General features: G+C 35.4%; 1 protein-coding gene and 1 long non-coding RNA gene across 4 annotated transcripts in view; both read left to right on the plus strand.

Annotated features, from left to right (window-relative positions):
- Positions 1-24,409, plus strand: part of LOC149483611 (uncharacterized) — a 31,656-nt gene extending 7,247 nt beyond the window's left edge. Inside the window, exons 2-11 of one of the 3 annotated variants that reach the window (XM_089702772.1) lie at positions 416-484; positions 1,355-2,055; positions 4,551-4,632; positions 6,794-6,932; positions 17,417-17,567; positions 18,104-18,377; positions 21,839-22,029; positions 22,504-22,632; positions 23,128-23,196; positions 23,984-24,409. In XM_089702772.1, coding sequence (XP_089558898.1) covers positions 1,921-2,055; positions 4,551-4,632; positions 6,794-6,932; positions 17,417-17,567; positions 18,104-18,377; positions 21,839-22,029; positions 22,504-22,632; positions 23,128-23,196; positions 23,984-24,205 — 1,392 coding nt within the window. In that variant the 5' untranslated portion in view covers positions 416-484; positions 1,355-1,920 and the 3' untranslated portion in view covers positions 24,206-24,409. The remainder of the gene's footprint in view (positions 1-415; positions 485-1,354; positions 2,056-4,550; positions 4,633-6,793; positions 6,933-17,416; positions 17,568-18,103; positions 18,378-21,838; positions 22,030-22,503; positions 22,633-23,127; positions 23,197-23,983) is intronic. The other 2 variants (XM_089702774.1, XM_089702773.1) reach the window with 2 other exon arrangements.
- Positions 2,170-2,899, plus strand: LOC149483612 (uncharacterized). Its single transcript, XR_016316506.1, has 2 exons — positions 2,170-2,411; positions 2,715-2,899. It is a non-coding gene; the product is annotated as an uncharacterized LOC149483612 (long non-coding RNA).
- Positions 24,410-24,823: the final 414 nt, after the last annotated feature.

Below are 24,823 nucleotides of genomic sequence, written 5' to 3' on the forward strand. Positions count from 1 at the left end.
ATCCTTGCTTTAGAGTCATTGATCACATTTTAATTACTACTTTTATTAAGTTAATGACAAATTGCAAATTTATCTTTTTATTCCAAAAAAAATTTCTATCGCTGAATAGGAGCATTTTCTAAAGTATGTTCATATGTTATATGTAGGTACCTGCTACTACCGTTTAAAGTTATATAGTTTTTTTCGATGATGCATAGTTTAGATATAATATGATACAGTTATAAATAATCGACAAGAACACTTGTGGAATGTGTGAAAAATAATATGAAAAGTCACTTGCAACAACTCATTCGAAGTCCAACAAACAAACATAAAAAGAAAAACTAGACGCATTGGCTTCCGTGAATATTGTAATATAATTTAAACTGCAATGTGTATACTGTATAGTGTATACTAAAGAAACCTTTTGTTCCAGTGAACCAATACGAGTAAAGTGAACGAGTCTCGAGTGCAGTGAGCGACAGACCCGCACAACGAGAGAGCGGTAAACTATATTTTATTTATTACTGGAGCCAGTGGCTTCACTCGGATTGACCCAAAATAAAAAAGAAGCTTAATGCTAAAATAATTTTTAAAATCGATAGAGCCATAGACATTAACTGATACTTTTTCGTCGGGTGTCCCTTAGACACATTAAACCGTTCTTTGAAGAATAAATTCGATTGCTCTTTTATAAAATAGAGAAAAGACTCAAATTATTTGATCAGAAATATCACTTGATCCTCCAGAACTGAGTTCTGTATTACCTTTACAAATAGGTACCTACCTAATCAGAAAGTCTTGAATGGAAGGATGTAGGTAATTCAATTAAGTCAGTATGCTTAAATGAATCTGGATGGAATTTGGCACAGAGATTTATTATTATGGACTCGATTAGTTCATAAGCTTACTTTTAAACAAAACTGCAGACATAGCCTAATTATATTACTACCTACTTGTATATTTTATTTTAGATTTTCTTTATATTCCATACCTCTAAAAATGTATAGACTTGACATAGAATTTGTTCCACTAATAATAATTATTGGAAGTATCGAAATTGATTCCTGAAGGAATATAAAAATGCCAGTAATTCTGACTCATCACTACATAACAGTAACTCGCAGGTTATCGACTGGCTCTACGGTGTGGGACAAAAACAACTATTAGATGGCCGCTTTTTACGTGCTTTTGTTGTTATGTAAGTTCGACCACGAGAGTCGAGAGGTATCATTACGAGCCACTGTCATTACCAAATTGCTCGGCTGTGAAAATACATAAAATACGTAAATTGTATGCCAAAATAATGATTCGTCGGCAATTTTAGGGGTCATAGTACAAACATAGTTATGTAAAGTTATTTTGTTTGTTTCAGATCAGGGGTATCGAAGATCCCTTATAACGAAACGATTCGAGACAGGCGTTGTACCTCTTGGACTTTGCCCCTCGAAATATATCGCTCTGTGACTGTCAGGCACCAAGTTATCCTGCACCGCTCTTAAAAATCGTTAAAACGAAATTTCTCGAACAAACCCCCCTTTGTGGCCACAGGAGGGGTTTTATTTTTAAGGAGAAAAGATCTCTAACGTGACGTCACGTCTCTTAAATATTTTTTTCTATAATCTTTAAAAAAGGTTAAACTAATCCGCATTTTTAATCTGTATATTACATACTAGTTAGTGTTTACAGAGTGTAAATATTGCATAAATTATTAACCTTAAAATTACGACATTGTAACTATAATACTAGTCATTCATCTAGTGTATTTATTTAAATTAATCTATTTAAAATAAAAAATAATAAAAAAATGCGTGGTTCTTATTAAAAAAATATCTTATCTGTAACTACCAAAGAGTGTAAACCGTCCATTTCGCGCGTAAATTTGAAAATACGCGCCAAGAATTCAGGCAAAGGATTAGCGGCATTCTGCCAGGATTAAAAATGCAGACACAAATGGGTGTTGGCGGGGAGCTGCAGAGGAGCTACCGGGTGCAGGACTTCGCCTCCCCGGGAGTTATCATGCGGGAGCGGAGTTTCGTACGGCCACAATCGCATCACAATATGCATCATAACCAGGTAAATATCAATTTAAAATTATTTTCAATTACGAATTATACTGAAATTACTAAATTATTTTTAGTTTATCATTTATTGATTGTTATAACTCGATTCAAAATCGATTTCAATCGATTATTACCACAGAACAGTAAAGTAGATAGAAGTGTGATGTGGGCGTGGCCCACGTGTCAATGATAAGTTTAGATCACCTAACTTGCTCTCAGTTGTGCGCAGAAAAATATTCGAGTCGGTTGTCAGCTGTCAAACCTTTTTTCCATATTTATTCATTAATTAGGACGTGTTGTTCGGTATAAAGAGTGCAAAAATGATAGCAGACGAAATAATATCAGCAATGAAGGCATTTCATACCGTCGGTAAGTCTTATTTTAATTTATTTTAATTATATTTTATGTTATAACTTCGCTTGTCGTAATTTGTCAAAATTGTATACAAATATCTAGTCAAAATGAACCTTAATCCATAAGAAATTAGTACTATTATAGATTGAACAGCAAACAAGACTTTCTGGAATATTATTGCAATAAACAAACGAATTTCGCTTTAGTGATGCTTGTGGTGCATATCGACAGTATCGATACTTTAGAAAAGACAAACATTATAAATATTAAATTTTATTTTATTTTTCCTTAGCTTTCATCTGTCTAATTTATTTATAGATTTCCCAAAGAGGCTAATTTAAAAGAGAAATGGATAAATGCAACGTGACGAGTTAACTGGATGCCGAACAGTACTAAGCGGTCTAACAAAGGCCACCGATACATCAAACCTACAGCAGTTCCAAGATTTAAAATAATGCATATTTTCTGTTTGTATTTTGTAAATATAGATTTATACTATTCTATTCCGTTTTTTATTTAATAATAATAATATAAAAAGACGTACTTAGTAGTAATAAACATACTCCAAAATGTGACGCATTATACTATACTCATATAAAAGAAAGAAAAAAAAATACAATAAATATATTTATTTGTGAATTATCGATAACAAGGCTGACATCCCTCAGAGCATAGCATCAGATAAATATCAAGTTAATGTCATTAATGTTGAGTGACACAAATTTCAACCTTATCTCTATGTGTTGCGTTTCAAATTTATATCTATCGAAAACTAACGCCCTCTGTTGTGGAGTAGCTGAATGTTTTCGAATTTGGAATTTCTGTGCAATGAGAAACAAAACAGCTAATATACCTAGGGGTGTTATACTAAAATAAACCGTAACATGGTGCGTTAGGGTACATATTGAAATGCTGAATTTATAACCTAAGTCAGTTTTTACTCAAATTAAGCTGTCCAATCAAAGGCATAGTTTACTTGTAGTGTACTGTATAACTATCGGTTTAAATGTGTGGGTTTGGCGACACTGGTTTTCATACTAATTAGACATTACAGCACTTCTATATGTTTTTACTGTTCTGTGATTATTACTGAAATAAATGTTGTGCCCGATTTATAAACAGGTCTAAACAGAAATGATATCGAATCCCAACATCTGACTAATAGAGCTTCTTAAAACCAAGTTAAACGTAATTAAACAAGACGAAAAGTAAAAGTTAGGTCATAGAATATTCAAATGTCTATTGGCATTGTAATCTAGACGTGGGTGATATGATACTGCACAATTCTACGCCTACGTCCTATTTATAAGACTCGATGGCCTCTGTCGTTATGAAATATTTGACCAAATTAATGAGATAAATCTGTAGGTCAATATGTATTGGGATAACAGGACCTTCGTATTCAATTGTCTTGTTGCTTTGCGCATAAATTTGTCAGGATTAAAATGTTTTTCACATGGACAAAATTTATAGTAAATTTATATGTATCAGTATGCATATTACCTCGATAAGAATTAAGAAGCTAGATAATACTTAGCATAAACTCAAACATATTATAGGAGCTTTCAATGATTGTATAAATGAATGTTATAAATGTAAAACTAATAGAAAGTAAATATTGTTGGAGTAATAAGTAGTTAGGTATACTTATATGTATGTATGATGTAGAGATGACTCTACACTCTATCATAAAGTTTTGAGTCACTTGCGTCTGCTGATGTTAAGTACTAATTTTTATATGAAATATCACACGAATAACAGAGTAAATATTTTGGTTGAACTTACTCATTTCTGTTTTATATTCGTCGATGATGTTAGATATGCGTAGTCTTGTGCATAGCTTGGAAATAAATCGTGACAGTTCATCAAGATTTAATGTTGGCGGGAAATTTAATTCACTTTTTCAGATGGCCCCTGTGGATGGCCCAATTATAGCGATCTAATGTTTTGGATTATCTTTAAATGTCTTAATATACTTAATAATAATTGTTGTTTCCATGTTATAGTTTAGATTCTAAACTATAACATGGAAACATCTAAACTTTAGAAAATATTTTTTTTATTGTGATTTTGTGAAAATTATTGAGCGGTATTTTTTTTATATACCTACATTCAGAATTCGATATTCAATAAAAACAAAATCTCTTTCCACAGTTTCCGAATAATGGGAAACGGCGGAGCATGATCTTAACAAACGCAAAAGGAAAACCTACTCTGGAAATCTATAGACCACCAGGTAACTAAAAAAAGAACGTGTGTGCTGAGCTCACGTGTCAGAAGTGAAACTTATTTAGCAAGATTCAAAGATACCAAAATCGTCGCCTTATTTGATGACGTGACGGTATTGCCATGACGCGACCTTAAAAGTTTACTCTCAATGGGCCTAAAGTTTCACTTCTAAAATATTATTCTATATTCTCCTACTGATGTTTTGTATGCTATTTAGTATAACTAGGAAATTACTATTAAAATTAGCTATGTTATGAAGTATTCACAAAAAAATCGATATTCGCGATCCCATATATCGATAAACGGTATAGGAAATGCTGGCTGATGAGCGTCACCACGAGCAATTGGCGCCAAAATTAAAAATAAACAAAACTTCATATTTGGAACGAGTCGACAGTCTGATGTTTGTTGCGGCGGGCGACATTTGTGACGCCCGATAGTTTCAATGTGAATTGTGGATAATGTCGCGGGTTATAGTGAAACAAGCGGTGCCTGTGCCTAGCCCGGTGAGCCAAGTGTCCCCCGTGACTGTCGCGTCGGTTTCCCCACCGCCGGTTGTTCCCCCCGTTACAGAAACTGCAGATGCGACAGGTTTGTAAACATATGATTTGCCAGATCTTAGCTGGATGTTCCTGGAGCATCTAGGCGGTGTAGAAATATGGAAATAAAAATTAGAAAAAGGCGATAAATAGTGCATAAAATTAATTTGTAGTCCACATTTTAGTGTATGGAAACTACCTATAAATATTTTTCATATAATCTCTTGCATCTCTTTTCGTAAGCTAAAAAACTAGAGTCACAAATTTAATTCTATTACAAGATGTAGATGAAAGAGTTTTCAATGAATTTGTTGGAGGATAAAAGATAACCTCAATTATCTAAATTTTGACATGACTAAAGTCAGAAAAGATGTCCAAATTTTCATTCTGTTCTTTAAAAAAGCTTCAAGCAAAAAACAGCTCTTGCGCTCTACACTTAAAATAATACAACTTTATTTAATTAGAAGAATGCACAGGCCTCTTCATCACAGGCTTAGAAAATAGATTTTGGTTATCATTCTCTAGCAATAGTTAGCTGTAAATCTATAAGAAAGTTGTGCATTTGACCGAGACGCCTGCACACGCACGGGATAAGAGCTAGTTAATCCGAAACTAATTTGAGAATATTCTAGATTGCAGTAAATTAGAGTTGTGCATATTTTCTAAATAAGTCACTTATATATGCGGTTTCTAGATAGTTTAACAATTGCTGTCCATTCGATGTCTTCTAAGTGCTAGAGAGTGAGGCCTAATTAAATAAATTTGAGTTATTTATCTGGTTTATTATTTCTTAATTAAATACGTACCTATATAATAAATATAAGATGATTATCTAAGTTAGATAATCTGTAATAATAGCCTTAGAAGAAATAGAGTTTTGTTGATATACATATATAGGTAGTAAAAATAGCTCTATTTCATAGTATAGAGCCATAGAGTTGTTTATACGACTGCATACAAATGTCCATCGGATTTCCATTGTCAAAAAATAATCTTATTTGTTATAGAAAGCTTTTTGTATGATTCGTTATCTCGTTTCTAAAGCTAGCATTTCCATACTGTGCGAATATGAGCTTGAAAAGTAGGTAATAAGTAATAAATGTAGTGAAAGTACCTAGTGTTAATTGGACATGATAGTCTAGGCAGGTGCGTAATAAGTACTGACAGTAATAAAGGTGCAGCAATTAAAACAACGTGATAATAGGTATTCAATTAAAAGTATATTTTAATTTATTTATATATATATTTTAAAATGTACTTAAATAATCGGTTCATGTTCTAAAAATTGCATGTCCTTGCATGAAATACTTGTCGTAATGGTAGTAGTATATTGCTCTCTTTTTCTTCTTTCTATTCATGATTAAAACTGACATTGTTCATCACATGACTGCATTACAATTGTACCTAATAAGAATGTGTTCACCATTAATACTAACAATAAACTCGAACACCACTATCGAACTACATAACTAACTGAACCTAAACTGGGACAAAGGTACGCACTTTCTATAGAGCACAATCTATAATCACAGACCGACACTTTTCACTCATTACATATCAGACCACGATTTCCGGCACATTTCGCCTGTCCTATCGCCTCTTCTCTTGACGACCGCCGTTGACCGCCAGGTGTACGCACAGACGCCGTGGCGGTGACCAGCGGTACTACCACGGGCTCGACGGCCACCACGCCGACGACGCCCTCCAACAAGCTGAACGTGCACGCCAAGGAGTTCACCATGGCCAAACCGTCTGATCTGCAAAATAGGTGAGTTGGTTTTGGTGACTGTTGAAAAAAATCATTAATAGCAACGTTTTGAGCAGTTTAAAGATGCTTTTCCACTAGAGATGTTCGAGGATGCGTAGCGAGGGATGTGTCTGTAAAGAAACAATCATATCGTTTTATTTAGCGCTTGAAGGACTCTAAAAAGGGAAAGCTCTGATACTTTTTTCTGTTTTATATCCCGGAAATCTTTCATAAAGACCTGTTGCATTTTGCCCGATGTCCCACTTTATAGTTACATTATGGAACACTTATTAGCTGAACTTGCAATAAACGGAGCTGTAGTGGAATACACCTGACTTCGAAACAAAAACTTTTATTTGATTACAAACAGTGGGTGTAAGTGACAATATGATATAATTCGTAGCCACGTGCAGAAGGTTCTGGCCGGTATGATCTGTTACAATTTACACCGCGAAAGTGTTACGTAGCGATTATGATGTAATGATTTATAATATTGGATGATATTCATAACGCATGATGTAAACAGGCAATTTCAACTGAAGCTATTATAGCTTTAAAATGTAATGGCAATAGTTTTCTAATCTATATCATAATGGTTTCATCTATTTGGGTATTATCCTCAAAATTATTATTTTCTGTTTTATATATCTTTGTATCTTTCTTGTACCCGTGATTCTAATCGTGAAATGTTGAACACAATAATATGTGTTTCGGACTAGGAACTATGTAAGTGTATTCAAATGATATAAATATATGCATAGTATCCTTGACTCTATGAATTAGTCTTGAATATAAATTTTTCAGCAATCAGCGAATGCTGAGAATGTTTACGTTTCGCACAGCGAGCTTTCGCAGCGACCTTGTTGCGCGTCGCGTCAAAGGCGGTAGTTAGGGCCGGCGTCGTTGGCAGCCCTCCAAGCAGCGGGAGGATCTGCAGATAGCGATGTTTCCGCCGGTGCCGGCCGCGTAGTTGCGTAGTATCAATTGTAACTTTTTGTTATCACTTTGTTCGCGGCTGCGATGACGTGAGCACGCCCGCGCCAATTCGGTACCAGCAGCGTGACGCCGGAGCGCACGGACTGCGCACGCGCTCGGGGATACGACATCCCAACGAACGCAGCCAAACAAAACGAACGCAACGAACGAACCGATTTCTATCCTCGCGATTTTTTCATTCACGCTTAGTCAACGAAATCCTTGTCGGTACAATTTTTCTAGCCGCGCATTCTGTTTGGCCAGCTGGATTTCTATTTTTAATATTGTGTCGAAACGTAGTTCTACCGTAGACTGCCAAGTTTGCATAGGGATTTTATGAGTGAGTGCGATATTTTGTGCGAAAACACGAGTGTTATCTTTATTATATTAATGTGGTGAATTAAATAGTGTGTGACTCTATTTATTTGCACGTTTGTTACAATGGTTCGTGGAAGATATTCCACTTCAGATATGTGAGTATTTATTAAATTAGAAACTACGTCGAGCTATGTATAAATAATTAATTTTATGATAAATTGTTTTCTTTTCACTTTAAATTGGTATAAAATACGTGAGATGTTGTAGTTGTTCGCTTTGTTGTGGCAACACTGCTGGTTTGTTTTTCCCGTTCCTGTCATTGACTGGTTTATTTTGGTGTAATGGTTATGTTGAACTTTGATAGGGTGAAATAATATTTTGTATTGAAAATTCTTTGCTACTTCATTTAGTCTAATATTTTAGCTACAACTTTAAAGATTTAGATTTAAACATAATAACTACCAGTTTCACATTAATTATTTAAAATAATATCATTGGAATAGACTTTTGCCGAACCTAATTAGATTTATAGTACTCATTTAAAAGTCAAAAGTTATCCGTACACGTTGATAAGGGATTGAAGTCGGGACTGATCACACCTCAATCCTCATTATAAATACTTTCATTCACATCAAGGTTAAAAATCCCGAGCCTGATACCTGAATCCCGATACCTGATAATACCTACCTAATTGTTCCTATCTAAGCAGACAAAACTCATCTAAGCAGACAAAACTCATTGAACTGTTGCGTCACATATTGTTAATAGCGAACCTACAGCCATGGTATTGTCCACAAACTCGTTAAAACAAATCAAGGCCATAGCTAGATGAATAGCGTTTGCCATTTATAAATGTAAGTCAGACGACCGAAGGATAATTTTCATTCAATGTTTCAGAAGTGACTATATGAACTCTGTGTAAAAGAGTAGCTCCTCTTCCTACTTTCAGGCAGTCCTGTTTTGATGCTTGGCTATTAGATCTTTCATATTTTGTTATCCGAAATTTATTTTACATTTATTATTATTTAGCGCTATATAGCTTTGTATTTAGAAAAGCTCATATTTATAAAAATAATCCTAATACTCTACATAGAGAATGCCTTTAATTGTACCCCGATGACCTTATAGTGCCATCTACGACGCGACATTTAGCGAAAGACATGAAACCTTACAATAGTAAGTCGAAACAAATAGGTGACCACTGTGTGGAATTTATGTAACTTTTATATTGAATGAGAATGAAGCACTTAGAGCAAGTCAAGCGAGGTTAATCCTGATAAATGTCACAGCATGAACTGTGGGTTTTATCATCATTGGTTTGACTTGATAGGGCAAAGATTTTCGTGTTTATTTTCCCAAATTTTTCAGTTTTTTTTTTTGTAACTGTAGGCTGTCGTTTTGAAATCAAGTCTGGTCTAATTTTTTGAATGAAGATCCAAGGAATAATTACTGTTCCAAAGGTAACAACTACACACAAGGAATACCATATTATTTAAGATGAATAGCGTCTTTTTATACGACAATAAACAGATATCATTATTTGACTAAACCTAGCTAATTTATTGAAATCTCAAAATAATTTGTTTATATCCAATTTATTACACAGAAGTTATGGCTCTATGAACATGACTCGTTTTTTGATCGTTCAAACCAATATGACCCGTACATTTCCACCCACATGCATGATTCACACGGCGACGAACTCTCCACAATGAATTTAGGAAAATTACCCTCACACCACAAAGAGGAAATTGTTAACATGCCTGGTGTCAATTTCATATTGTATGCTGCATAAGTACCAGAGATATATGCAAATGCTGGGATCTTGCGTCCTGACTTTTGAACATTGCGTACCAAAACATAACACAGTTGTTAGAAGCAATTGCAGTTCTTTATATAATTGTTGTAGCCTGTAGGTATGTAGCGGAATAATTGGATATTAATTACTTTAGCCGTTTTAAGAGCGTTGACGCTTGGATAGGTGGTAGGAATCTTAAGGGCTTGGTCTAGTAGTGCAAACAAATGCATCCTGTCATCCTATATGTAAATAATACAAATGTACTAAGGGAAAGTTGCTCCACTTAATTTTTAAAAATTAAATCATTCGTATAATTTAATATTCGTAATAAGTACCAAAAATGACAATTTGAAACAATTTTCGTGAAAATTACACCGGGTGATTTTTTTTTATCAGTACACAAAATTTGCGAATACTTTCTATTGATATCTTCAACTTCATGTTTATATAACTGATCAACTTTTACAAAGAAATTTGGACGAAATATAAAAAAAATAAGCTTTCCATACAAAATGCATAACTCTATACATTTTTTTCGACCTAAGTTTCTTAGTGAAAGTTGTTCAGTTTAACTAATAAAACGGATAAACAAATTTTGTATATAATAAAAAAAATGTAATGTTTGTGTTAAATGAAAACAAAAGATATTTATTTCTGACTAGCTTCCACCCGCGACTCCGTCCACGCGGATGTCAGTCTTCGCGTCTTCTACAGATTTATTATATTATGTATAATATATAGATTTATATTGATAAACCTAATAAATCTTTTGCTAGCATTCTGATGCTTTATCGGTTGCACTGGATTTATCTCTTTTTTTTCAATCGCTTGAATGATATAGGATGGGTCCTTGATGGGCATCGAATGCTGAAGTCTCGAATCAATCAATTCTGACAGTAGGCAATTTATGTAAAATCCAATAATGGTCCATCATTTTATTTTGCCTAAACGTTACATACTTTTTTATATATTCTATTTTATATATTCTATTTTTAACGAATGATTCACTCCAGTCCAAACAGCAAATAAGCAGACTTCTGCTTCTGCAACGTTTAGTTGTCCCTGAATTTGGAAAAAATAGTCATGATTCTTATCTATGACAAAAGTGTTATTTTTTGCATTGTATTTCAAATATTAAATTTTTTTTTAACCGCATCTTCCGCATTCATGTCTTTTGCCGGAATTAGACATTTAACTTCTACTAGTCCCATTTTCCCTTTTTGATATGGGAGTGTATAAAGTAAATTTTTTAGATATTTCTCGTTATACTTTTAAAAAGTTATTATTGTCATTTTGCTCATTAGGTAAAGTAATTTCGATATCAGTTTTAAGTTTTTTGATACCTGCAATAATAACGTCATAATCGCCTGCACATACTTAAGCGCGTCACACACGGTTAAGATTTTATCTTAAGATACTGTTATATTTTATATTACAGTATCTTAACGCATCCGGTATCAGCGTTCGGACCATCATTTTTCTTTTTGTCATTGCGTACTAAGACTCCTGTAGAACCGCCATCCTGTTACAAATGACCCACAAAATTTCGCGTCATTTGTAACAGGATGGCGGTTCTACAGAGGTGGGTGGTACCGGGTACGCAATGACAAAAAGAAAAATGATGGTCCGAACGCTGATACCGGATGCGTTAAGATACTGTCATATAAAATATAACAGTATCTTAAGATAAAATCTTAACCGTGTGTGACGCGCTTTATCGATTACACCCTGTATACAATCCACCATCCACATTCATAATGTTTTCCTGTCCTCCTCTCCTTTACGCTGTTCACCGATACATTTTAAATGAGTAAATCTGCTACCACTGAAGGATGTTTCATTGTGATCAGCAAATTTTCACCACTGTTGTCGATTATTTGTTTTTCATTTTTAATCAGCAATTGGGAATCATCAGTTTTGTTTTTTGCAGATTGGTGATGTACCCTAACAATACGTCGAAAAGGGAAAGCATCAACGAATTATCGTTTTCGTCCTCTTTTTTTATTCTTCGCGTCACTGTTACTTCTGTTTGTTTAGTTCTCAACCCCACTGAATTTTGATGATGTGATGATAATCCATTCGTTTTAATATTGGTACTTAGAGTTGGTAGACTAAACTAGAAATGGTGGACTAAATTTGTCAGCGCGTCTGTAAGATCAGAATATAAAACCAACATCCTGTATTTAAGTTACAAAATTAATAATCAAACAACATGCCGCTACGTTGAAAATGACTAGAAGAAAAAATTAAAACACCTCGGATCAATTTTGGAGTAAACAAATCATTTTCCCCGTATGGGGATTTCCCCGGATGAACTTGGGAAGTTCAAGTTCTCAATACAAGTTTATATTATATTTCGTATTTCTCAAACGAAAAATAAACATTTTTGGAACTTCAAAAAAATTATATTATAAGAAAATTTATGAGCTTACTTTAGTTTTAAAGAAATATACATCCCTTTACTGACACCCCGTAAAATAAAGAAATTGTTGCCAATCACCTTTGCAATCTATTTGGTTTCATTAACTTTATGTTCGAAGATAATTTTTTTTCTAGTAGTTACACGCGTATTTTTTTCGTTTATTTTCCATATCGAAATCAAATGTTTAAAAATACGAATATTTGCACAAAACTAAGATAAAAATAATCAATTAACAAAAATATTAAATTTAATGAAGTAGAGCAACTTTCACTTCGGTATGAAGGAAAATCGAGCGTAGAGCACACGTCAGAACGCTCCGGCCCAAGGAGCGCGACTAAAGAAATTCGCTAGGATTTTTCCTTATTATTTTAAATATTTTTTTAATATTTAAAGAATTATCAAAATTCAAAAAAAAAAATTTTTGAGGGATTAATACTCATTGGTCTTCAACCAACTCGAATAAATTAATGGAAAAAATAACTTTTAGCAGTATTTATCAATCGATTTTGTAAGGCAAAAAATGGGAAATTTAATGAATTTATAACGCTCTAATTAAGAAAATCATAAGTTTTTCGGCAATTGTATTCAGCAGTTTTTAATAACGACTATATAAGGATAATAATGCGCTGATCAGATTATGTAAATTGTAATCGGTTGCAACGTAGTGAGTGCACAAACTTAGCTCGAAATGATTTTGGGGGAAAGAGACTTATCTTGAAGGCCTGATTAAGGTAACATAAAGTAACTTTATAAATGTGAAAAAATTCACGCGCATTGCGTATATAACACTAATTGATAAACAAGAAAAAAAAATTCAGTTTATCATTTCATTAGCCGGGAAAAAATTGTCAAATAACTTGTTGAAAACGCAATTTTGCTAGACTGCAGCCTTAAGTAGGTATAAGTAATGGATCCATTAATGACAATGGCACTATAGTGTAACTTTATAAAGTCGACACACTGCCCCTTTTTGTTCGAGGTACTGCGGTTTTGTCCCATCTTGTATGGAATTCGTAATACTTAATGATATTTAAGTTGCCATAATATTGGGGTATGTAACTAAGGATACATACATCGAAAGTGCTTTTTGATAAATTTTAAATATAGGCACCCAACATGCTCATCATCATTAGTGCCTAAAAAGAGTACAAGACAGTACAAGACAAGACATCTTTAATTTGAAATCACTGAAATAAAATAGCCATCAAACTTTCTCCATGGAATATCTGTTTTAAAAAAATATAGTTTGCAATATATTGTATGCAATAGAACTCGGGCATTAAATATGAATCATACAAATTGCCGTAATAGAAGCCGGCCCGCCGCGGCCGCGGCCGTTGTAATAGACCGCGATGAAGGTATCCTCACAATGCATTGCGTCCATGCATATTAGAAGGTATTAATTTTAGTTGTGCGCCGCAGTCTTGCCTGCTTTGCTCCGCTCTTTTTGGTATTAGCTTGATGATATAATGGGCAATGAAATAATATTTCAAATCGGGCCAGTAGTTCAGAGATTAGAGCGTTCAAGCAAGCAAACAAACAAACTCTTCAGCTTTCATAGATTGATGTTCATAATAGTGCTATGATTATATTTCTTAATTCCGGATTACGTCTTTATATCCATAAAGACTTAAGCGTGTTTAGTAATTGGATTCTGATTTTGATTTGACGCTTAGCTAAGTAAGGTTTCGACCCAACTTTAACGGAATCGATGAACGTTTATTTGGAATAGTTCATAAGTTGTCTTAAATCAGCAGTTCTATTTGAATTCTGCTAGTAACATCAAGTCCTAATTCATGTTGCTACACAACCTAGCTTACAAGAATTACAGGATTCTTCTATCGTATAAGATCCATATTATAAGCATATACCCTTTAGTTCGGTTCGCTCATACATTTATTGCGTGTTTAATGCACGTGTGTGCTTCCTGTCGATGCATTACGTGTGCAGTGCAATAGGTTTTTAGTTTCTCTTAGCGTTGCCTTGAACGATGTTGCGAGGTTCACGATTATAACAAAATTGTATCAGTTAGGACTATAAATTTTAGGCAATATTGAAAATATGCAAGTTACATTTTTCAAGATTATATATGTGACAATTGTCATACACAGCTACTTTCTCTCATCACGATAGTATAGGAGACCAATCCTGCAAATTTGAAGTTGAAATATACCTCTTGGTACTCAAACTATTGATTATGAAAAACAATACAGCAAAATTTATATTCTATATTAGCATGAGCCTCATATATTCCAATCTAGTTGTTTTAACACGCAACCTGATGTAATCACTACACTTATTGGGTTGATGCTCAAATTCGACGCATAATAATTTGGCAGCTAAATCAAATGTAATAACGATTTTCCTGAATCGAAGTAACTGCAATCAAAATTATTTCCACTTGATTGAAGCCCAGTTTCGAGATGATGTATTTAGGTTTATTACATTGGTATTAAATACTGCGATGTTAACATAAATTGCTTTATAGAGTCTTGGGAAATATAAATTATATTAAACCTACTTTGGTAACAACAACAAAATATTTGCGAATTCATATCTTATAATAATCCTTAAAAGACAAGCAGTAGCTTCTTGGGAAATATCGTTTTGTTATATCTATTCTTAAACCTGCTTTGGTTTTGGTAACAACCAGCATATCTTCTATAATATAAAAATGAATCGCAAAATGTGTTGGTAAGCGCATAACTCAAGAACGGGTGGACCGATTTCGATAATTCTTTTTTTATTATATTCCTGAAGTACGAGGATGGTTCTTATGTAGAGAAAACGTAAATATTATGTACCACGGGCGAAGCCGGGGCGGACCGCTAGTTTGCGATAAATATTCATAAATAATAATTAAAAGACAATTAGTAGCTTCACATTTAGCATATGTTATGATTATAACATTCTAAAGTTTCCATAATAATTTGCTTAATTGCGATGAAAACAAATCACTCAGGACTCAGGAGAAAATTCATATAAACCTGCTTTGGAAGGAAATGCTATATTAGACTTGAGAGGATCCGAATATTCACGAGAATTCTTTACAGACAATATATTTTTATATTAGTTTATGCCATTTATGTTCAGTTCTTTTATGATATTTTGCTTCAATATGATGAAAGTCAGTACTCAGTACACAAACGCTAACTGGCCGTCACAGACAGGATACGCCACTTGTTCAATTCCACCAGTCTACATTCTGTCTGTCGCTTGCTTCTTTGTGTATGCTCACTTTGGGTCGTCACACTGTAATAGGGCTATCTGGAATGTTAGCTTACGTTATTTCTTTATGGTATGTCTCATACCTGCTGTAAATAACATGTTTTTAATACATAGTGTAAATAACCGTCTCTTTGTAGTGTTTTCCTGGTTTGCCTTTCTTAACAAAAGAAATGCTTCAGATGTCTTCATTAGTCCTAAATATTCTTTTAAATTTTAGGTTGATACATCATTTTCTTCTCTATGTGGGTTATCTTGGAAAGGTCTAAAATCTATCTTTAAGGTCACTCTTGATTCCATCTAGGGGCATGATTTGGTATCTTTAAAAAATATTTTTTTAGGTTTTTAATTGATTTCTTTTGCTTTATAAACGAATATATATAAAGAGTTCTCTAAATTTAAATATAAATCATAATCGGAACAGACAAAACTTTGAAGCACGAATTATTTCATCAGTATGTTGCATACTTCCGGATTAATTTCGAAGTCTATTTGCATGTAGAGTGTGCGCTATGGATTCGATGCCATAACTGGGAAAGGTTGACTGTGACGGGAATTTATATGTTGGATAATAAATAATTATCCATTGTCCAAAAAATAGGAGGAAAGGACAACTTGGATAGTTGTAGAAAAGTAATAATAATATATGTATTTAATTCAGTAAAGGTTTCTCTTTCTATTAAGTTGACCTAGATTCTGAATTTTATGTCTAGACAAAGAAAAACAAATCATAAATTAAAGAAAACAAACGTTAATTATCAGGTTTTTCTTACTCATATGGTTATCAAAAATAGTTGTTGATGATAACGAAGTTATTTAAGCCCTTGGTACAGCATGTACATGTACCCATTTCGCAAACTTAAGCCACCATGTTAAAATTCTTAACATATATTACGAAATTAATTTTTGAATAAGACTTCCGTCCATATCATCGCTCCTGGCAACTATTGTTCGCCATAAATATAATATAACAATGTTGACGAATGAATTATAATTAGCAACAAGTACATTGGCTCTACAATGGTATGAATTATTGCAGCTTAGTTAGATGTGAACGTTATCAACATATTTATACTGAGATAAGATCTCGTCTCATTGTAATCTGTGGGTGCTCTTCAATTGAACGAAGGTTTTTAGGCACTGCTTTGCATATGTTTAATTATTGTTGTTATCAACGAAATATGTAGGTTAATAAGATATGATATAACATGGCATAGTCACACTAAGAAATTATTAAAGTTCAGTAATGCGAGTGTCGCGAGTACGAAAACTGTCGTCAAGGTATTCGTATCGTCATCGATAGAGCTTTTCTTTTGCACGCGGCAGGGGCGTTTTTAAAAATCCCATACAAATGCTCTCGATGCTGATTCTAATACTTTGTCCGTTGTCGATAGATTTCGTGCTCGCGCTTTAGATTGATTTTTGACGTGACAACGTCTTATAATTCGATAGAGCCGGCTGGACGCACGAAAAAACATGACTCATGCGGCGTTACCTCGCTCTGAGGCGTTCCATGTAAGGCTTGAAGTGCAAGCGAGAGCGCGGAACGAGCGACAAAGAAGCACAATCGGACGTTGTCACGTTCAACCATCGTCAGTAAACCGACTTTACAGACAACCAATTTTTTGTTTACAAAACGAAGGTTCTATCATCATATTCAATTTCAGTTATTTAATTGCTGCTGTGTAATAAATTTTATTACGTCTTTGTTGTGTTATTTTGTTTGTGTTTATATATAATTATAAAGCCTAATTATAACAATTGCAGGTCGGCAGTAGGGCTGGGGTTCGCGAGCGTGGGGCTGCAGCACTCGCGCTCGGCGGTGCTGCACGCGCAGGTGCCGCCGCACTACCGGCCCGTGATGCCGCCGCACGCGCTGCTCGCCAGCGCCTCGAGCGGGAACGTGCCGCACGCTACGGTACGCTAGTGTAGTAGTAGCCTTACTGAATCTTTCTTACAACAATGATGAGGTTGCGTGGAGATTTGCCCTTTTAGAAATTTATATGTAAATCTGTTTTAACTTGTTGGTATATCGCCTCATGCTGTCAAAATGTGATTGTTATTCTACTCTTTTAGAAATTCCTAGTGCTACAAATTATTCATGGGTTATTTTCAGCAATAAGTTGACAAGTAGAGCAATGTTGTTTTCAATTCTAAAATTAAGATTAGGTATATTCCATTCTAAACGTTACAAATTTTGAACACGTAAAACAGCCTTCATCATTGTATTCATGTATTAGGGTGATTTTCCACCAATCATGTGCGAGGATGTGTAGCGAGGTATGTGTTTGTAAATAACCGATAGTAACACTTCAAAGTAAATGAAGCGATACGATTGGTCTTTACAAACACATTCCTCGCACATTATTGGTGGAAAAGCACCCTAATAGTAATACATGAATACGATGTTTTACCTATTCAAAATTTGTTAAATTTCAATGTTTACGATTCCAGGGTGGCCCGCGCGTCCACTTCAAGCTCCAACCGCAGCAGCTCATATCCGAGAAGAAGAAATCGCCCCCCTCTAGCCTCTCGAACGGGAACGGCAAGAGCGTGCGCCCGCAATCCTTTACGCCCGGCCTCAAGCGCTCCAAGTCGCTGACGTCAGCGGACGCGCTCGCGAGCGGCATGGCGGCGCTCGGGCTGGCGGCCGACGCGGGCGACCTCGGCGCCTTCCCGCCAGAGATACAGGAGTGTATCGACAAGGCGCTGGAAGGTGAGCGAGATGGTGTGTACGACCCTTTAGTTGTTCGCACACGGGCACGGGAGGTTCACGGTTTATAGGTGGTATTTGGATGTGGTGTGGTGGCTTTCGATTGTTGATAACTAGATACACAACTTAAACAACAAATATGTATAATTATTATGAAAAAAAAAGAACGTCTGTGCTGAGCTCACGTGTCACAAGTCTTGTTAAGACTCAAAGATAGCAAAATTGTCGTCTATGACGTGGCGGTATTGTCATGACGCGACCTAGAAATTTTACTCTCAACGCGCGTAAAGAAGTTTCACTTCAAAAACAGAATTTTTCCTTAAATGTTTGTATTGAAGAAAATGAGCGTTAAATAAAAAACAACCTTATTGCCATTACTTAAGGAACATATTCACAGAATGTACTAAAGGTAATGCCTGTTAGCGGTAAATGCAACCTTATTCTGAGGTGCTAAAATAGGATTTACAAATGACCAAAACTCTACCCTGGGTGGACTTTTGGTGAGGACATTTTGTGTCGCGGATTTTGTGTATCTAGATATTATTAATGATCGAAAGCTGAAGATGGTTATTTTATACTTTTGTAGGTTAAGTTGGCTTCTATCGAGGTGGTACTCAGCAATTTGTCGGAGTTGGCGAAACGCGCTTTTGTTTCAAGTTTTTCTATTTTAATTTTTAAGTTTATCTTAATTTTTGTCACCACGGGAATCTAATACAGATTATTAATGAGTGAACGAAGCAAACGCAAGAATTTACAAGGATTTGGATGGGCATTTTACTATGGAAGTTGGGCCTGAACCCTTGAGTTGGACCAATACACATGAGATATTTTTTTTATAATAGATCATAACACATATATAACGGGAAAAATATATATAAAAAAATAATCAACCGGGTTTTTGTACAGTCAGGGCGTTTGTCCACTACAAGGAATTTTACGGTCCGGCATTCCGATTTTTTACGGTCCGGTATGGCACGCAATTAATCTAAATACTAGCTTGTGCACTATACGTAATTTTACTGTCCGACATTTTACTTTTGCCTATTCCGGATGGTTTTTTGAGTTTACGAGTCGCTGTAGGTATAATTGTTTTCGAGTGCCCACTTGCTTGGATTTTACTCTTTTTATTGCATATGCCAATTGAAAGCAAGCTCTTGTTTTACTTTCTTTTAGCTGGCAATGAGATTTGAGAAGTCGGTATTGTTATTTTATATACATTGACCAAGCATTGACCTATAATTATTATCTAAGTAAGTGTTGGTAAGTTAAAGTTCAAGTGGGAATAGCTTTAGCTCCTCGTCACCGATTAAAATAAATAAGTGAAACACGCATTTTAAATCTCTTACGGAACTTTACTTTTTATTATAATAAGTAATATAATATTTCACCTTCTATATTTTTACTCGTTTCTTGTAAAATGCAAAAACAATCATTTATGATAGCATTATACCGCCATACTTCCTTGAACTGTACCGCACTGATCCGAGTAAAGACGGACAGGTGCACAAGCAATTCATCGGTTTTTTCATGCCACACCGGACCGTAAAAAATCGGAATGCCGGACAGTAAAATTCCTTGTAGTGCACAAGCGCCCTCACATTTAGTTTTATCTTTTTGTGTATAACTAATATTTTTTGCAAAAAATAACTGTTATAAGACAATGACAATATCTTTATGTTACTCCAATTCACTTTCACTTACAAATACGGAGGTACCTACTAGTACTAATCTTAAGCCTTCTAATAACCGAAATACACTAATATGTTTTGTAACAGGTACCAGCTATACCGTGTTTATTATAATTCAACGTAGTTAGACGTTTTTTGTAGTTAAACTTAGTCACTCCAGTGACATTTAGATTTATATTTACTTCACTCGAATTAAAAACACCGTTATTGTGCGCAAAATAATAGCCAAATAAATAAAACTTTTTGCCTTGACTGTACAGGAACCCGTTTAATTAATTTTATATTTTATTTTTTTCGTAAGGTGTGTGTAAGCAATGATCTATCACAAAAACAATATTTCGTGTGTATTGGTCTTAGTCCAAGTTTCAGGCCCAATTTGCCCATTCTCCTTTGTTTTCTGTTTTGTGGCTTCTCTTGGTGGAAATTTTAAAAATCTGTAGTGCACTCTACATTTAAATCAAATTCTTCAGACATTGCTACTATGCAGTAAATTCTCATAGATAGATGCAAATCTTTGCATCTATCTATCAAATTTAAATGAGAATTTAAATTGTATATAAAGCACTTATTTCTTATAAATTGTTTTTGCATTAGGTGTAAGATGTAAATATTATGTACCTAGTTTGTTTTTTTGATCAACATTTAATTCCAATACAAATAGATGCTCAAAAATCCTTCAAACATTCAGTGAAACGTTAAAATCCTTGATTATAATAATCCTTTGAACAATTTGAAAAGATTTTTAAAATCTAATTGGGAATAAATTGCCTAAAGTAATATAACATTTCTTACTTAGAATAGGTATGTACTCGAGTGATTTGTATATAATTACATATTATGTACTTATACTGTAGTGCATTTTACGCTCAACGACCGAAATAACTCATTGAGCGAAAATTTGGTCATAGCATAGGTCATAGTAAAAGATCCACACAGCGAAATTCATATTGAGGCTCTAATCAAAACGCTCACGACGCGTTGTGACAATCTAAAATTTCACATCACAACAAGTTGCAGTTGTGATCAGTTCTTTCGCTTAAGGGTGCGTATAAAGCAAAATTACCAATTTTCTATTAGATGATACGTGTAATATGCAAGACCAAATCTAAAAAATATAAAATATATAAACGTAAAAGTCTGAAAATAAGAAGAAACACCGTGATTTTTTTATCGAGTCAATTTGAAAATGATCAAACAGTATCCTCGAAAATATCATCTATTTAGTTTGATATATATTTTATTTTTTAGATTTGGTATTGAATATTACACGTATCAGTTATCACCTTATAGAAGATTGGTAATTTTGCTTTATACCCACTTTTAATGAGCATTATCGGTCTTTGCGTGTAACATGCTGTATAAGCAAGTCAAATAAATGTACATAACGTATAATTGGCCAGCGTGGTGGTTTATGGCTTGCACCCTCGTAGACGGCGCGTGTCCCAGCAGTGGGAACGTACCTATACAGGGTGACTGGTACGTCGTGGACGTCAGACGCATTTTGACAGGAGCTTCTACTCATGAAACTGAAAAACTTTTGTTTTACAACTTTGCTGAATTCGTAAAAAAAAATTGGACTTTGTAAGGAAACTTCGCTAATCAGCTGACCGATTTCCATACAAAGTCCAAATTTTTTTCTACGAATTCAGCAAAGTTGTAGAACAAAAGTTGTTCAGTTTCATGAGTAGAACCTTCTGTCTAAATTCGTCTGACGTCTTACCTTTCACCTGGTATAGGCTGATGATGATGATGATGATGAACGTATAATTGTTATCACGTGGTGCGTAGACCCGAACGCGGTGTGCGCGCGCACGCTGATGGACGCGGTGGGGCACCTGGTGGGGCGCGCGGTGGAGTCGCCGCGGTACGCGCTGCCGGCCGCGCGCCGCTGCATCGCCGTCGTGGAGCGCGAGCACGGCGAGACGTTCCTCGAGTCGCTGCTCAACACGTGCCAGCAGTGGTACCACGACCGGGACAAGGTTTGTAGATAACACTACACCACGCGACACAAGCAAACATATAATGTGGCAGACGCGAGATGACAGTTATACATACTGACAGACGTGAGATGACGGTGATACATACTGACAGACGCAGGATGACGGTAATACATATTGACAGACACGAGATTACGGTGATACATATTGACAGACGCGAAATGACGGTCATACATATTGACAGGCGCGAGATGACAGTGATTTAATCTGACAGACGCGAGATGACGGTCATACATAATGACAAATGCGAGATGACGGTGAAACATACTAACAGACGAGAACTAATGTGCATAAAAAGGACAGTATGTGCAAAATCACACTCAATTCGATATTTTGTTTGTCATTTTGTATTACCATTTTTTATGACCCAATATTATGCAAACTTTATTTTTTTTTTACTTTCAGTTAGCTTTACAATACCAATTAAATTATTATATATTTTTTTTAATTTTACAGTTATTGGGCGCGATGGTGGGCGGCGGGCGGCCTCGTCTGATGGCGTTCCTGTCGTTCCTGTTAGAGATGTACTGCCAACTGCGCCGTCGTGCGATACAGCGCCGCGGGGCCAGCGCTCAGCCGGGACAGGTGAATTACTCTTAAAACAACTTTATTAAAAAAGAGCGTGTGTAGTAAAACTTATTTAGGCACGTTGAGAGTAAAATTTCAAGGTCGCGTCATGTGATTTTGACATCTTCAAATATTCATATTACTTACTAGGTTTCCGCCGCGGGCGGAGTCAAAGAAAAACCCGCATAGTTCCCGTTCCCGTGGGATTTCCGGGATTGCGTCATTTTCCCGGGATAAAAAGTAGCCTATGTCTTTTCTCGGGTATCAAAATATCTCCATACCAAATTTCATGAAAATTGGTTCAGTAGTTTAGGCGTGATTGAGTAACAGACAGACAGACAGAGTTACTTTCGAATTTATCATATTAGTATGGATATGTGTAATCCTGCCTTGAAAAATATTTGCATGCATTGCATTAAACAATTGCCTACATGTCAAATCTATTCTAACAAGATTATGGTGAGTCGTGATCTTTTATAACTATTTACTAGTGATTATGTTTAAATATTTCAGGTTCTGCTCACGCTAATTTGCAAGTGCTGCGAAGATTGCATCCGACAACCTGTGCCGTCACCCAGTGATGTATGTATATTATATTTTTATATATTATATCATAAAAATTATATAACTTGATTTTTATAGCAGTAGTCTATAACTATATGAAGTTTCTAAAAAAATGTACTTTATAACTTGTAGGGTATTTGTTAAGAATAAACTTCAGGGTGTGTGGGACAGAAAAATCATAAAAATGTCTTGTCGTTTTTAACAATAACACCGCTTATTGACCGTTTACTAAAAAATTGGTGAGATTTGGTGTAAATGAAACACATAACATATTTCTGTATAATTTATTCAATTTACATTGAGTTCATAAGTTTACATAGTATTCAAAATACAATACACACTTCTATATTTGTACTAGCGGTCCACCCCGGCTTCGCCCGTGCTACCTACATGTTTAAACTATCCAATCTCTCAAGTTGGATCGAACTGCACATGGTGTGCGAATTTTATTATAATCGGTTAAGTGGTTTAGGAGTCCATTGAGGACAAACATTGTGACACGAGATTTATATATATTTGTATTGACTGACTCTGACTGACCGTTTGGCTTGGTTGGTAATTGCCCTGCCTTCCAAGCCAGAGGTCGTGGGTTCGATTCCCACCCGGGGCAAATATTTGTGTGATGAACATAGATGTTTGCTCTGTGTCTGGGTGTTAATTATCTATATAAGTATTTATTTAAAAAATTATATATATGTATGTTTATCAGCCATCTGGTTTCCATAAAACAAGCTAAAGCTTAGTATGGGATCAGATCGTGCCGTGTGTAAAAATTGTCCTGAAATATATTTATTATACATTACAGACGGAGAACCTCTTCTTCGTGCTGACCTACATTGGCCGGGACCTGGAAACCCAGTTACCAGGTGACCTGGAGCGGCTGCTAACAGCTGTACGGGATGCGTTTATAAACACTGCAGCTGCTCCGTCTATCCGCCGCACGCTGCTGCAGCTGATCGAGCTGCACGCGTCTCGTTGGCAGCTTCCCGGCTGTGCGGTGCTGTACTACTATCCGTCGTCTAAATAGCCCATAGTCCATGGCACCTAGCATGCTATCGCCGACGTTCACTAGATACCCGTTTGGTAGTTGAGATGAATGTGTCGCGTTGGAAGGTGATGGGCTGCGCGGTTCTGTACTATTATCTTTCGGGTTTTCCGTCGAGTTGGCTGCTTGGTACTTTTACTATCCGTCGTCTAAATAGCCACGTTTTTAAGCAGCCCGTAGGGAGTAGTTCAGCTGCATGTGTCGCACTGGCAGCTGCGCGGTATTATATTATTTTTCTTATTCCTTCGTCTAAATAGTCCATAGTTGATGGCACCTAGCAAGCTATCGCTGACGTTCTCTAGCGGCCTGTTTAACAGTAAACTGATGATGATGATGAGAACACTGATGATGATGATGATGGTATTGCGCGCGTCGTGCTGGTAGCTAACGCTAACTTCTTTAAATAGTTGATATCTAGGGATGTCGTGCTGGCAGCTGCATGTGACACGCTGGCAGTATTGTACATCTGCCCCTCCTCTTAATAGTTGTCTAGGAAGTCTTGCGAGGTATACTAGGTGAGATTGCCGATGGAGGATATAAAAGCTTCTGTTTTAACCACCCCTTTTAAGCTGTTTAGCTGACTCCTTAGTGAATAACATT

The sequence above is a fragment of the Colias philodice genome, chromosome 13 (genome assembly GCF_061535455.1).
Source record: "Colias philodice isolate Cphi_HAF_F1 chromosome 13, ilColPhil1 Martin Lab GWU primary, whole genome shotgun sequence".
NCBI lineage: Eukaryota > Metazoa > Arthropoda > Insecta > Lepidoptera > Pieridae > Colias > Colias philodice.